At 40.5% G+C, this 13,829-nt stretch overlaps 1 protein-coding gene across 1 annotated transcript; it reads right to left on the bottom strand.

Annotated features, from left to right (window-relative positions):
- Window positions 1-1,078: 1,078 nt before the first annotated feature.
- On the bottom strand, window positions 1,079-4,127 carry LOC119499163 (Krueppel-like factor 2). The gene is made up of 3 exons (XM_037788413.1): window positions 3,737-4,127; window positions 2,006-2,933; window positions 1,079-1,879 (listed from the first exon to the last, which is right to left on the bottom strand). Exons 1-3 carry the CDS (start codon window positions 3,806-3,808, stop codon window positions 1,704-1,706), a joined length of 1,176 nt encoding a protein of 391 aa, XP_037644341.1. The 5' UTR covers window positions 3,809-4,127; the 3' UTR covers window positions 1,079-1,703.
- Between the last annotated feature and the right edge of the window lie 9,702 nt (window positions 4,128-13,829).

Below are 13,829 nucleotides of genomic sequence, written 5' to 3'. Positions count from 1 at the left end.
TCTCTAATGACTTTTAATTGAATAAAAGTGATTTTTAACATTCCTGGAACAAGGTAAGTCTCACCTTATTAAATTAAGATACTATAACAACAACTGCAGGAAGAAGTAAGCCAGTTCAACAGGTCATAAATAGTTTGTAAAATAAATGTTATCAGCGATAAATGTAGATGTTCCATACCGCAGGTGGCCTGGAGGAAGATAAATGTCAACTGTATTCTTAGGTCTTAATCAAATGTACACAGAGTTATATTAACATGAATGTAAGATGTTTATATCTTGTATTGATATTGGAACAAAAAAAGTGAAATGAGAGTGATACATTTGCATCTCCCACAGCAGATATTTTTGACCTAATGTGTACTTCCTCTTTTTAAAAATATGATAAGTTCTAGTAAAGTGTTGATCAACGCATCCAAGTCACGTTCCGGGTGTGCATGTCATTATTCTGAGTGAAGTGAAGATACAAGACAACTGGGTGTGACACCATTTTTTATTTAAAATTTAAATAATTGAGAGCTGCTTCAATCACCAACCACATATTCGAAGCATAATGTTTAATATTTATCTACTTTTTTTGCTTAAAATGCCATCTGGCTTTGATATATCTACTCAATGCAGCCTTTGATGCGGGAGAAACAAATGCTCACTGACACCATGCAGACATGATATGCACGGACTTTGAAACTGTAGTGCAGGGTGACTCTGTGTAATTGTAGTATTAAGGCCCTTTGATGTCCTACTATAATTTCTAGCCATCAGAAAGGGAGTCTATGGGCTCCCTGATGAGGGTTTGCTGTGCCCCTCTGTCCAGACGGCTCCCGGCTCACTCTGTAATTATGGAAATGGAGTGTTTGTATTTATAGGCTAAGCCCACAAGCGGCTGCCCTTCTCTGTCTCGCAGCTGCAAAACATCACAGTGGAAATCAAGTGCCCCAAATTAAAGTGGGTATTCAATGGCAACATGTATAACCTATTTAGTGTAACAGATCTGATGGTGCACAGGCCTGAAACCTGTTGTTGAGTGGGTGGACGTGGTTCATTGAATGTGTGAACAACAAAAGAGTTCCCCAGTCAAATGTTCAATTTCATTGTTTTTAATATTTACAATAAATACACATATTACAGTATAAAACCATGTACATATTTATATAAATTTAAGTGAAATATAATGCACAGGACATCAAGCCCTGATAGTGAACAGAGGGTGCTGGATCCAAGAAATTCAAGAATTAAAATAAAGCAGTTCAGGCCATTCAGACATTGAGGCAGTTTAAATAAAACATTGTCTCTGCACGTTAGGCATCTGTATGTGCATTTCACCCCTGTCAATAACAACATGTACTGTTTTGAGGCCATGTCGTAAGAGTTTTACAGTAGCACAGTCATAGAAAGGCACTTTTGTGTCAAACACAGCGTTCCAGTTCTGTCAAAAGGAGAGTAGTAGTATATATACAGGGCCAGCCCCTTCCATGGTCTGCCTGCTCTAAAGCAAACACAGCTTTTCTAAAGCTTTTTATTGAACCAAAGTAGTACCAGCTACGTTATTAGAAAATAATACCAATAAAACTTTTTAATTCAATATTATATAAAAAAAAGACTTTGGTCATGTTTGGTCAACAATTTTAAATAAAAAATACATCAGTTGAATCACAATTTTAAAAAAAATAACAACCCCCTTCCCAAGTCCTTTATGTGGGCTCCTTCTACATGTGTCTCTTCATGTGAAGCGCCAGGTGGTCAGACCTGGAGAAGGCGCGTTCACACAGGTGACACTGGAAGGGCCTGTGTCCGGTGTGTTTGCGGAAATGGCGGGTCAGCTCATCGGAGCGGGCGAATTTCCATCCACAGCCTTCCCAGCTGCAGTGATACGGCTTCTCACCTGCGCGAACAAAGAAAAATGGGAGATTATTAGTTTGTGCGTAAAAGGGGTGCGTAAACATGGTTTTGAGGCTATGCAGACGATGTAGTGTTATTTATCATGAAGGATCTGGGGCTCAAAACTTACCGGTGTGAGTTCGGTGATGTGCCTTCAGATGTGAGCTCTTGGTGTAGGTTTTCCCGCAGCCGGCGTAGGTGCAGGTGTGCGTCGCCGTGCGCTTACGCGGCCACGTGCGCCGTCCCCTCTTGGGTTTGGCCTCCAGCAGCTCCAGCGGAGAGGAGGGCGGTGTGAGCATCACCCTCTGAGCGCCCCCTGGCTGCAGGCTCAGACCTTCGTCGTACATGCCAAATGCGGCGGTGTGCTGGGCGTGATAGGGCATCTGCATGTGTGGAGCCTGAGGGTGGTGTGGGAAAGCCGCTGCCGGTGCACCGTGGTGGTACTTCTGAGAGAAGTTCATGGATGAGAAGTCGGAAGCTGCCTGGTCTTGTGGGCTGAGAGGCGGTGTCATGTTGCTGGATGCCCGCGGGGAGATGGCCACCCGGGGCTGTTCGAAGGACATCATGCACGAAACGTTGCCCTCTTGCTTGATTTTGCTGCTGCAGCTCTGGGGCACCATGCCCAAAACGGGGCCGTAACCGTCCATGGGCGGCTCCACTTTGATCTCCTGGTGGCGGGGGAAATGCGCGGACGTGTTGACGTAAAATCTCCCCTGGACGCAGGAGTTGTTGCGCGTCACGCCGTAGTTGTTGTTGTTGGTTCCTTCGGAGCGGAGCAGCTCCGTCATGAGGCTGAGGCCGTAGGGCGGAGGCGGGGAGCGGTGCTCCTCCGCCGGGTAGGAAGGCACCGAGGAGCCCGGTGTGTACATGCCCGGGTCTGTGTTCACAAAGTCCGCTCCGCTGCTCTCGGAGCCGGTCGTGTTGGCGAGAATAAAATCCAGATCCAAATAGTTACTCAGATCCTCGTCGTCCCTTTTGCTGTGATTGTCCAGGTTGTGTACCATCTCAAGCATGGAGCAGCTGCTGGAGACTAGTCTGTCCATGTCTCCTTTCCACCTCTGGAGGAGAAGAAATAGAGATATGATCAGATATGATGTTGCTTTAGAGTAAAATATGTGAGATTAGACCAACTAGACCAGTAATTCAGTCTAATCAGGAGTTTTCTTTTCTTGAAATACAAGATAAAGTATTTTTTTCTTCAGATATGATGTTGCTAGAGAATTTTTGGAACAGTAATGCAAAACAGCATTGTATGAAATTGTGTCTGGAACGTTTACTTATTTTATTCTTCTATTGTTATTTTTAGGTATGTTAATTTTAATACTTATTTATTCTATCCTTTTTAATGCACTGACGGGAGTTGCTGGGAGAGAAACAATATTTCGTTTCCTTCTTCTGTGTATGCAAATACTCAGTGAAATGACAATAAAGTGAATCTTGAATCTAGAATAAAATATGCCAGATTGTAGGCGATATCCAACTAGACCAGTAATTCAGCCTTAATTAGGAGTTTCTTAAAATACAAGATAAAGTATTTTTTTTCTTTGTTTTCCCAAACAGCTTTACAAGACATTACCTTTCTAATCCAAAACAGGTGAAAAACAAAGTGACGCAACTCCAAACATGTCCTAATTGTTTGTTATCACTATTATGTAGTCATATTATTTATTTATATAAATAATTTCTCTAAAGGTGGAGGCTTCAGATAAACCTAGTGTTTTTTTTTTTTGCCTCTTCCTGCACTGTATATTATTCATTTATTTTTTTGTTATGTTGTATGGTCTTAAAATGTGCAAAACAAATAAACAAATAAACCTATCCACAGATTTTAAAAAGCATAAAGAAGATCATTTTAACTTACGTTTTCCCAGGTTTTTTCTCTTTGGTTTGAGAAGGTGGAAAATGAAGGTAGCATCACTCCGGATAAGGCCATCGTTTTGGTGAAATAACAAACTATTTCTTGTCAAAATCTCTTGTTGAGTCGCACCAGAGACTCTGCGCGTCTCTCTCTGTCTCTCTCTGTCTCTGTCTCTTACTGTCGCTCTCCACAGCTGCGCTCCGAGCACATGAACATGAAGTTTTAAAAGTGGAAGGACGTCCTCCAAACCTCTTATAACCCTCTAACCCGAGCGCGCCTGGCCAATTGTGAGAGCTCAGGAAACAACGTAAGGTTCAGTAAATTTAGCTCTTTATAAAGCGGCTGCTCTCAGGCAGCGGAGGCTCAGTGTAGCTGCTGTGTGTGTAGCTGTGACAGGCGAGGAGGAGCAGAGCAGCCTATAAAGACACGCGCCTCCTCCAGCAGGATGACGCACAAACACTCAGCTCACATAGGACCTGCCCACCTGAGACCGAGCTGCTGGAGCTGGAAAAAAGTTGCAGGCAAAATTACAAACACACGAGCAATATAGCAACCATAGGTTCTTACGTAATATGCTGAAAAGAACAAGCCTAATGACAGAAACTGCTGGAGGCCAAGCCGCACCAACAAGTCAATATTAAAGATGTCAGTTAATCACCACTACACAACACACACGAGATCCTTTTTCTTTTGATGAAGAGTCATAAAATGTAATTAGATCAAGAGTACAGGGTTAAAAATCTGGAAGGAAAAAATAATGTATATATATATATATATATATATATATATATATTTAATAAAAGGCAGGCTATGGAGATTATGGCACTAAAACATCAAAAAGATGGAGCCTATTGGATATATAAATATATATAAATATATATTTATAATAAAAGGCAGGCTATGGAGATTATGGCACTAAAACATCGAAATGTATGGAGCGTATTGGATATATATATATATATATATATTTAATAAAAGGCAGGTTATGGAGATTATGGCACTAAAACATCAAAATGTCTGGAGCCGATTGGATATATATATATATATATATATATATGATAAAAGGCAGGCTATGGAGATTATGGCACTAAAACATCAAAATGTATGGAGCCTATTGGATATATATATATATATTTAATAAAAGGCAGGCTATGGAGATTATGGCACTAAAACATCAAAATGTATGGAGCCGATTGGATATATATATATATATATATATATATATATATATATATGATAAAAGGCAGGCTATGGAGATTATGGCACTAAAACATCAAAATGTATGGAGCCTATTGGATATATATATATATATATTTAATAAAAGGCAGGCTATGGAGATTATGGCACTAAAACATCAAAATGTATGGAGCCTATTGGATATATATATATATTTAATAAAAGGCAGGCTATGGAGATTATGGCACTAAAACATCAAAATGTATGGAGCCGATTGGATATATATATATATATATATATATATATATATATATGATAAAAGGCAGGCTATGGAGATTATGGCACTAGAACATCAAAATGTATGGAGCATATTGGATCTGGCATTTTCTCAAGTTTTCCATGTGACTTTAATTTTTAGGCCTCAAAATAAATATCTGTCTCTGTTTTCTTTTATTTTCTCTCCACTATAATGACAAAAAAACTCCCAAATCCAGTCTGTACTGGTCCAACTGGTGTCTGTAAAAGGTGTGAAATAAAGCAGTACCATAGTGTATATGAAGATGAAGATGAAGATGTCCTCATCATGCCTCCTCCACCTGTTTGGCGCGTCTCGCTCTCGGCTCATTATCATTAATGGAAGAGTATTTTGTCCTCTCTCAGCAGGCTTGTCCAAACAGGCGCCAGGGTCGTCTCAAACGGTTTTCACCGCTTTTTAACGCTCTTGATGTAAACATGATTTAAAAGGTAAACGTCCCGTTGTTTGCTCCATTCAGGTGTAAATGGCTGAATGACTGAAGGGGGGCTGCCGTGTCGATCCGAGTCTGAACATTTGCATCACAACTCTGGTCTGCTTGTTTCTGCTGAGAGAGATCTGGTTGTTCTCTCAGCAGGGATCCTCTGGCTCCCGAGGTCATTAGGACAACTGTCAGTAGCACATCATTTGCATCAATCCCTTAAATAGCCTCAAATATATTGTTTCTTGATGTAAAATCACTCACCTGAACTTGAATTTCTGATATCTACATTTTAAGATACCTTTGCACATCACTCCCATAATCAATGTATGCATAAAACCCCAAATAAATGATAAAATATCTAAAGTTAGAAATAAAGGGACCACAATCAAAAACAGGCTTTACATTGATTTCAGTGTTATTAAATCTCACAATCATTAGCAGTGGTGGAAGAAGCATCCAGGTGCTTTACTTGAATGAATGAAAGACCTTATTTCGAACATAAAAATAAATAAAAACAGATACCAAATAATAACAAACAAAACAAGAGTAATAGTGTCCAAAAAGGAGTAGGTAGAAGTAAAACTTATATTTCCCTACCCCTTTCTCACTTCTCCTCTAATAACTCATATGTCATAGAATGATAATATAATATAATATATAAACTATCCCAGATTTATTTACATCCCAAATACTTCAATAAAAGTAGCAAATAGATAGGGATGTACCAATCCAACCTTTTCAGTCTTGATACCGATAACGATACCTGGGCTTTGGGTATCGTCCGATACCGAGTACCGGTCTGATACCAGCCTTTAATTAATAAGCTGTGTGCCTCACTGTGTGGAAGTGACTGGGATCATTCTTTTATGTGTAAGGAAATATCTAGCTTGACTTAAACTTTGCTTTCTTAACTTTGTGAAACAAAATGTAACAAATAAATACATAGAAATAGATTTAGTGAATTGTATTAAAATAATAAATCGTACATTAGCAACTTGGAATTACAATTAAAGAGTACACCTTTGTAATGCAATTGGTCAAAACTTAAACAGGAATTAAAATTCCAGTATATAATGTATAGTATGTCTAGTTATCTCTCAGAACACTTGAATTACAACATGCTGATAGATTATTATGGAAATTTTGACCAATGATGCCAAAAATATTCTGCCTACTGCAGGTTTGAGTGCTCTACTTGAATAAATGTACTTTCCACCACTAGAGTGAGGGAAACACTCCTCTTCTGCAACAGGTGCAGTACAAAAAGTACTCAGTGTCTCAGTGACGATCTGAGCAAACACAGAACGACTGAGCTCAGATCCTCATGACAGACACATCACCTCTCATCGAGCTGTCATGTCCGCCATCACCAGTAAACTGTCAGTGCAGCTGTGAGGTTTCCACATCCTGATCCCTGATCTGTACTCGTATGTTCAGTGGAAAGTGCGTCACACGACAGGAGTCCAGTAATGCCGGAGAGGAAGCGGCCGGTCGGCCTGATGTCTGAACCTCGCTGACCGCTGACTCTGACCTCTGCTCTGTGCAGCAGCACTCCTCCTCTGCTCTGCTACCAGTGAGAGTTACAGCACTCTCACTTCCCCTCTTACTCAGCCACCTTAAACACTTTGTAATGCTCCAAAGTTTCAATTTGAGGAACATCATCCGCTGTTTGGTAGTTATAGTTATATATCTCATTATTTACCTTAAAAATATATATATTATCACTCTCTGTAGTCCATGTTGGAAGTTCTCATCTGCTGAATATCAGTGGCTGTTTGTGCTGCAATATTTTAAACCAGGCTGTCTAACAGCATATCACGCCTGTGTGCTATTTGATAATGCACTTTGAATGATTTTGAGATTCATTCTAAGCTTTTGTCCAAAGCAATTTACATTTTTGTTTGAGGGTTCAGCGCCTTGCTTAAAGAAATAGTTCTTTGGGAAATTTGCTTTCTTGCAGAGTGAGATGAGAAGATCGATACCACTCTCAAATATATTTGTGAGTTCAATATGAAGCTACAGTCAGGAGATGTTTCAGCTTAGCTTTGCACACGCTTTATTTCATGCATGTATCATAACAACAGCTTGTATATCCGCAGTCCTCGGTCGTCCTCTCTGCATCACTTTTCGGTCACAGTTAACACATGCTTAATGTTGGGAATTAAAAGAATAACACTTGCTTAGGTTTAGGCAACAAAACCATTTGGTTAGGTTTAGGAAAAAACAACATGGCTGGGCTTAAAATGACTACGTTTGTACAGTGAAGATGATGACTTAATGTTGTGAACACAAACGAACAGCCGATTGTGACGTGAAAGTAAAACGCAACGCACAGGACACCAACATCGGTCTCCTGGATGAAAGCCTTGTGTTTGCTGAACCCATCCACCTCCTGGATGTCTCTTTTGCTCTTTTAACTACGTCACCAGTCACTCCCGGTGCACTTTCCTTGTGCATTTATTTCTGCAGCGGATGGGTTTACGTTGTAGTTAATGGAAAGCCCGCTGTGTCTCATAACGCTGCTATAGGGTGCCTTGTGTGGTGGTATCAAACGCCGATGGCCGTGACAAAGAGTCAGTATTTTACACGCTGGGAATGAGGATGGGCTGAAATGTTGAACCACTCCTTAAGGATACGTTGACATGTGGAAAGGAGGAGTTGGTGTCGGAGGTTTGTAGCAGGACTAAACTTCAGAGAGACAAAAAAGTTTAATTTATTCCTGCAATCCTAAATTTGGAAATTACCCAAATAAATCCACTTTATCAGACTTTTATTTTTCTTCTTCTATTAAATAACTTTTACGTAAAATATAACAGACCAAACATTACGAGTCCTGACCAAAACTCACACCCCAATGGGAGTTTGTCGTATGTGTCGGCCAAGCCGGTTTATCCATTATTTGCACACGCTCAGTTAAATGTCACGAAGCAGCCAGACCAGGTTAACAGGAGATTTGCGACAGAACTGTATAAAGACTTTATAGACAACTCCGCACCTGGCGGATTGAAATGTCAGCATGAGCAGCCTGAAATCCTGTGAAACTGCAGACAGTGTGCTCTGCTCTGTGACGTGCATCAGACACATGAGAAAGCTGCAGTTGGCAAATCTGGTGTTTCCCTGGAAGGAGCACTCACTAACTCGCATGATGTTTAAGAGACAGGTTTGTATTTCATTCTGATCCGTCACTTCCTGTGGAGAAGTGTACGTACCCGACGAGAGAATTTCATTTGGGGCAAACTGGGCGAGCGTACAGGGGCCTCACATGCGCTGGGTGGGACACTCTTTTGACTGCAGCAGCCCACATAAAAACATCTCTCAGCGGAGGTTTCAGTTAAAGAGATTTGTAAGAAGTTCATAAAGAAGTGGGGCTTAATTGCTCCTTTAAGGGGAAATTCTCCTCCTGCTTGCCCCCTCCACAGAGAGGTCAGAGGTCAACAACAGGACAAACACCTTGGAGCTTGCAAGGATTCTTGACCCGGTGTCCTTTAAATCAAAACACCGTCTCCCAACCTGCAGCCCCATGTGAGCTGCACATCTGCAGAAGAGGAACCACTGAAATCACTATATGAAACAAGAGTTGAATGTGGATGAACAGCATTTCCACAGAATTCCCCGAAAAGCTTTTTTTCCCTGAATTGACATTTACACAATAGTTTTATCATTGGGCAACCCGCATTGTCATTTCACAAGCTTTGTGTTACTAGTGCTGCTGACTTATCTGTGCAGTTATCAACAAGTTGTCAAGTTGTTAACAACTCACGTAGACATGTTCCTGCAACCGTGACAGCGAAACTAAGTCTTTGAAATATTCTGTTTTCTCAATGAGCTTGCTCTTACAAAAACTTTCTCATGAATAGTTTTGGCAGTAACGTTGAGAATTTTAAGCATCTGACTTCTGTTTTTATCCAAGATCATTTTGAGATTTTCTTTTTTTGGTCATTTTTATTTTGAAATACAACATGATCCGGCCCCTCCTTCCCACTCACACTGGATTAGAGACATTACGTACTGTATGAATCTACAGAAAATCCGTTATACTACATTCACTACTACTACATTTTTTTGAGAAACCCACAGTAATCTCTGAGTAGCTATTCTATTCTATTTATTTATTTATTTATTTATTTATTTAGTCTTTTCCTATAATATTTATTTTCTATTACCCTTTTTTCTCGGCTTGTCTTTTCTGTTACTATTCAGGTAAATTATAGATATTTCTCCTCTGTTTTGTAGTCTATAATTTTAACTTTATTCATCCATAATTTAGAATACATCTTCTGTGGTTGCCTGTGTGTTTTTTCTTTTTTTACGTGAGCAGATGGATGTGTTGTGATACTGTTTTATTCGTTATTGATAATCGAAAATACAACATCAGCTCTATAAATTTGAAAAAAAAGACAGCCTGTTTACAAACAGAACTTCCCAATCCCACCCAAACACAAAGACAAGAGGGCTCAACCAAAATACAAATTAGCTTTCCAAGAAATAAAGCTAAAAATTAAGTGTTTATAAAGGAAACAGACATGCTCCACTTCAGTTCAATCCTTCAGGAGACCTTCCAGTCTCCTAAAATATAAAGTTTCGGACAGAACAGTACATGTGTAACGTATATTTTGCTTCCAAACAACAGCACAAAGGGTGGGTTACATGGCTCGTCATATAGATGTAGTCCTATGTTTCATATTCTCCATGATGAAACCTCATGTTGTCAACGTGTTATTGGGCTGTTCAATCAGTGACACGAATGCTGGCGCGCTTCACGTCTGTGTCAGGTCTGTAAGTGTTCCGTCACTGCGGTGAGGATTTGGACACATCAGCTCTGCCTCATGTGGCATACTCCGTTAACTTCCATGGAAAAAACAGAGTGTAAGTGTGAGAGTTGGTGCCGGACCTGCACGGGACGTCCCGTCAGAGCGAAAGTCAGTGAGAGTTTGAGAGTGAGTGGGATCCTGCTCCGGGCTTATATAGCCCAGTTATTTTTAACCGCCCACCCCTTGCTTATTACACAGTTTCCCCCCGGACCACTCAGGAAGCACGTTTGGATCCTTTTTCCTGCTCACACGCGGCCAGATTCAAACAGAATCAAAGAATGATAGCATTGAGGCTCTCCATTCCCGCTATTGGAAAAAGAGCGGGGGAGGGAGGACGAGGGGGAATGGGGGGGAAGAGAAATGTTTAGCAGAAAAGGTTGGCACGCGCCAACGGCATGACATTCAAAGAGCTGGCTCTGGTCCTGCTCCAATTTCAGAAACCCTCAAACATTTGTTAAAAAAACAGCACAGGGACGGCTGGGGCAGACGGTCCTGAACACACATTTGTACCTGCTGGGGAGCATTCAACAAGGCTTCTTTAGTGGATTAGCATAACTAAAGAACAGCTGAGTTTCACTGTTAAATAACTGTCACCAAACAGCAACCGCCACTATATGGCAGTTAATTGCACTGCATTTATTTGAATAATGAGTTGCATGACACTGGCTGGTTGTTTACATTGTTGAGATGTAAAAGTTCTTTCGCTTCCCGGCTGATAAACAGACCAGGAGTCGCTGGATAAAACACATCAGGTAAAATAATGTTTCATTTGCGCGTGGAACACAGCTTAGTTAGCTCGCTATAGCTACTAGTGATGGTGATGCTGAGCGGTTTCACACAAAACTAAATGACTTTAGTTTTGACTTCATCAAACTACAACAAACTCCAACTTTCTTAACTTGCGAAATTCTGTTTTAAATTGACAAACATTATAGGCTATGTGTGATTCGTGGCGCAATTCAAATGGGATCAGAAAAAACATTTGTCTCTCGCCGTTGACTACCGTTCATATTTTTTCCAAAATAAGGTCCCATGGCGTCTGCCGGAAGGGGCGGGACTTCGCCTCTCTATACAGTTCAACAGGACCACAAACTACAAAATTCCCATAAAGTTGCATCAACACCTATTTAAAACACCCCTCTAAAACAGGTAAGGTATTATACTGCATTAGTTTAGTTTAGTTTTACTAATAAACTAGCAACTAAGTGTATGTACATGTGTTAGTATATTGTAGGAAACTTTGACAACAGTGTTGAAATACCTGGGAGAAAACCTCCTCTCTTTTGTCTACGGAGAAAAGTTATTAAAAAAAAAATCTGAATTTGTTAATAAACCTGTTAATTGTCTGTACACACATCACTGAGGTGAGAGCTTTCGAAAACAAAGCGTACATATCGGCCCCCGCTGCGTCCCACAGCACTTCTGCATTAAAACAGCCAGCGTCTGGCTTCCACAGAACCCAAACATGTGTCTCGACAACCAATGTAGCTTTCAGCAAGTGTTATGGAAACCCACCTTTTAAAAATATGCAGCTCAGTCCGGCTAACATGGCAGGAAAAATGGCTACATGTGGATATAATTGAGCCAGTAGAGCACCGGGGGGATGGGCCCCAATTTATTAGCTGTTAACACCAGGAATCATACCGGTCTCACTCGTCATGCCACACACACACGGCTCCACTGGCTGTGAAAATGTTGTTTTTTTCTCTCCAAAGTGCTACGAAAGGTGCTTTTTATTTGATAAATGAGAACGGGCAGGCTCTCAGGGGCTTCAAGTGGGCCACTCTGAAACGACGTGAGCATTTTCACACACATGACAATTCAAAGTGCTTGCCAGGCTCAGAGCACGTTACGAAATAGAAGTTATTTTACTATTGAAAGTTTTTGTTATGCTTCCTCTTTACCTTAAAAAGAATACTTCACCGACAAAATTATTTGCATATCAGTTACTCACCTCGTGTTACCTTGAATTCTTGAAGAAAACTTTGTATTTCTCTGATGCCTCCGTGGTGACGAAGAATCAAAACACGGAGAAAAGTCTAAATGAATTGAAGTAAATTTGGGCTGTGTTTAACAACAGCAAAACTACATCAAAACATCCGTTCGCACAACTTGTGCAGTATAATTCAAGTCTCATTTATCCAGTTGTATGCTCACTACTACTCAAACACATGCATGGAGTAGTAGTGGACGAGTAGCGCACCTGTGCAATCGTGAGACTATTTGTACGGAAGTGTCTTAAATAGTTGGGTTGTAGTGAAGATGCATGTGTTTGAGTAGTAGTGAGCGTACGACTGGATAAATGAGACTTGAATTATACTGCACAAGTTGTGTGAACGGATGTTTTGATGTAGTTTTGCTGTTAATGTGTTCCCCATTTACTTTAATTCATCAAGACTTTTCTAGGTTCAAGATAACGCGGGATGAGTAGGCCTAAACTGCCAGATAGATGCTGCGTGCCGGTAGACAAAGGTCCGCACTAGAGAGTTGAAATTTATAAAGAGTTGTCACTGCAGGCCACAACAATGCTCACACCGAAGCACCTGTTTTCCACTATCTAGCTTTCTAGCAGCTAGCTCACGCTAGATAGCTGAAGCTGGCTAGCTTGTTATCTATCGCCAAATAGCGAGCTATGACTAGCTATATAGCCACTAGCTAGCTAGATAGTTGTCTTCCGCCAGATTGCTACTTATAAATAGCTATGACTAGCGCTAGATAGCTATCTGTTCTTGCATCTCTGGTTCTTGATTTAATTTAACGTTAGTATTATTGTTTTTAGTACCAGTTAAACCTGCAGTGCGGACGTGTGTCTACCTCTTCTAACAGTGAGAGTCATTACAAAAACACTGTTGACATGTGTTTTCGTATGCTGACCGGCTGGTCTCACAGCCAGCAGCTCCTCACAGCTTCGAAAACATCGGCGCAAATTTCCAAACTTATTTGGTTAAACTGATCACATATTGGAAATCTAAATTGATATTTTCGCGCCTTAAAAAAATATTAAAACTTAATAACAGCTTTTTTAAAAAGCTTAAAAGCAGCTTTTTGGCAAGTAAAGGATGACATATTAACACTGGAGGCAGGCGACGCTAAGCAAAATATTGGCACTTCGCTCAAAACGGAAGTGAGAACACATCATAACGCAATGTGGAAGCACCATAGTTCAGGCAACGAATAAGGTGAATACAACGTATGAGAGTGGTATCAATGTTCTCATCTAACTCTCTGCAAGAAAGCAAATCGGCTGAGCGTAGTTTCCAAAAGGTCAAATTACTCATTTGTAAACCTCATGTTTTGACTGTGCATAATGTGGACAGGCTTTCACTGATAGTTTTTTGATAGAACTTTTCTGTTCTGTTTGCACTGATTTCT

Source organism: Sebastes umbrosus, chromosome 12 (assembly GCF_015220745.1).
Source record: "Sebastes umbrosus isolate fSebUmb1 chromosome 12, fSebUmb1.pri, whole genome shotgun sequence".
Lineage (NCBI taxonomy): Eukaryota > Metazoa > Chordata > Actinopteri > Perciformes > Sebastidae > Sebastes > Sebastes umbrosus.
The sequence above is the reverse complement of the archived record's forward strand: the minus strand, read 5'-3'. Positions and strand labels throughout refer to the sequence as shown.

Coding starts and splice junctions, on each gene's coding strand:
- LOC119499163 (XM_037788413.1), bottom strand. CDS start 3,808: ATGGCCTTATCCGGAGTGATGCTACCTTCATTTTCCACCTTCTCAAAC. Junction 2,934..3,736: donor GAGAAAAAACCTGGGAAAAC/GTAAGTTAAAAT, acceptor CTTCTCCTCCAG/AGGTGGAAAGGAGACATGGA. Junction 1,880..2,005: donor ACATCACCGAACTCACACCG/GTAAGTTTTGAG, acceptor TTGTTCGCGCAG/GTGAGAAGCCGTATCACTGC.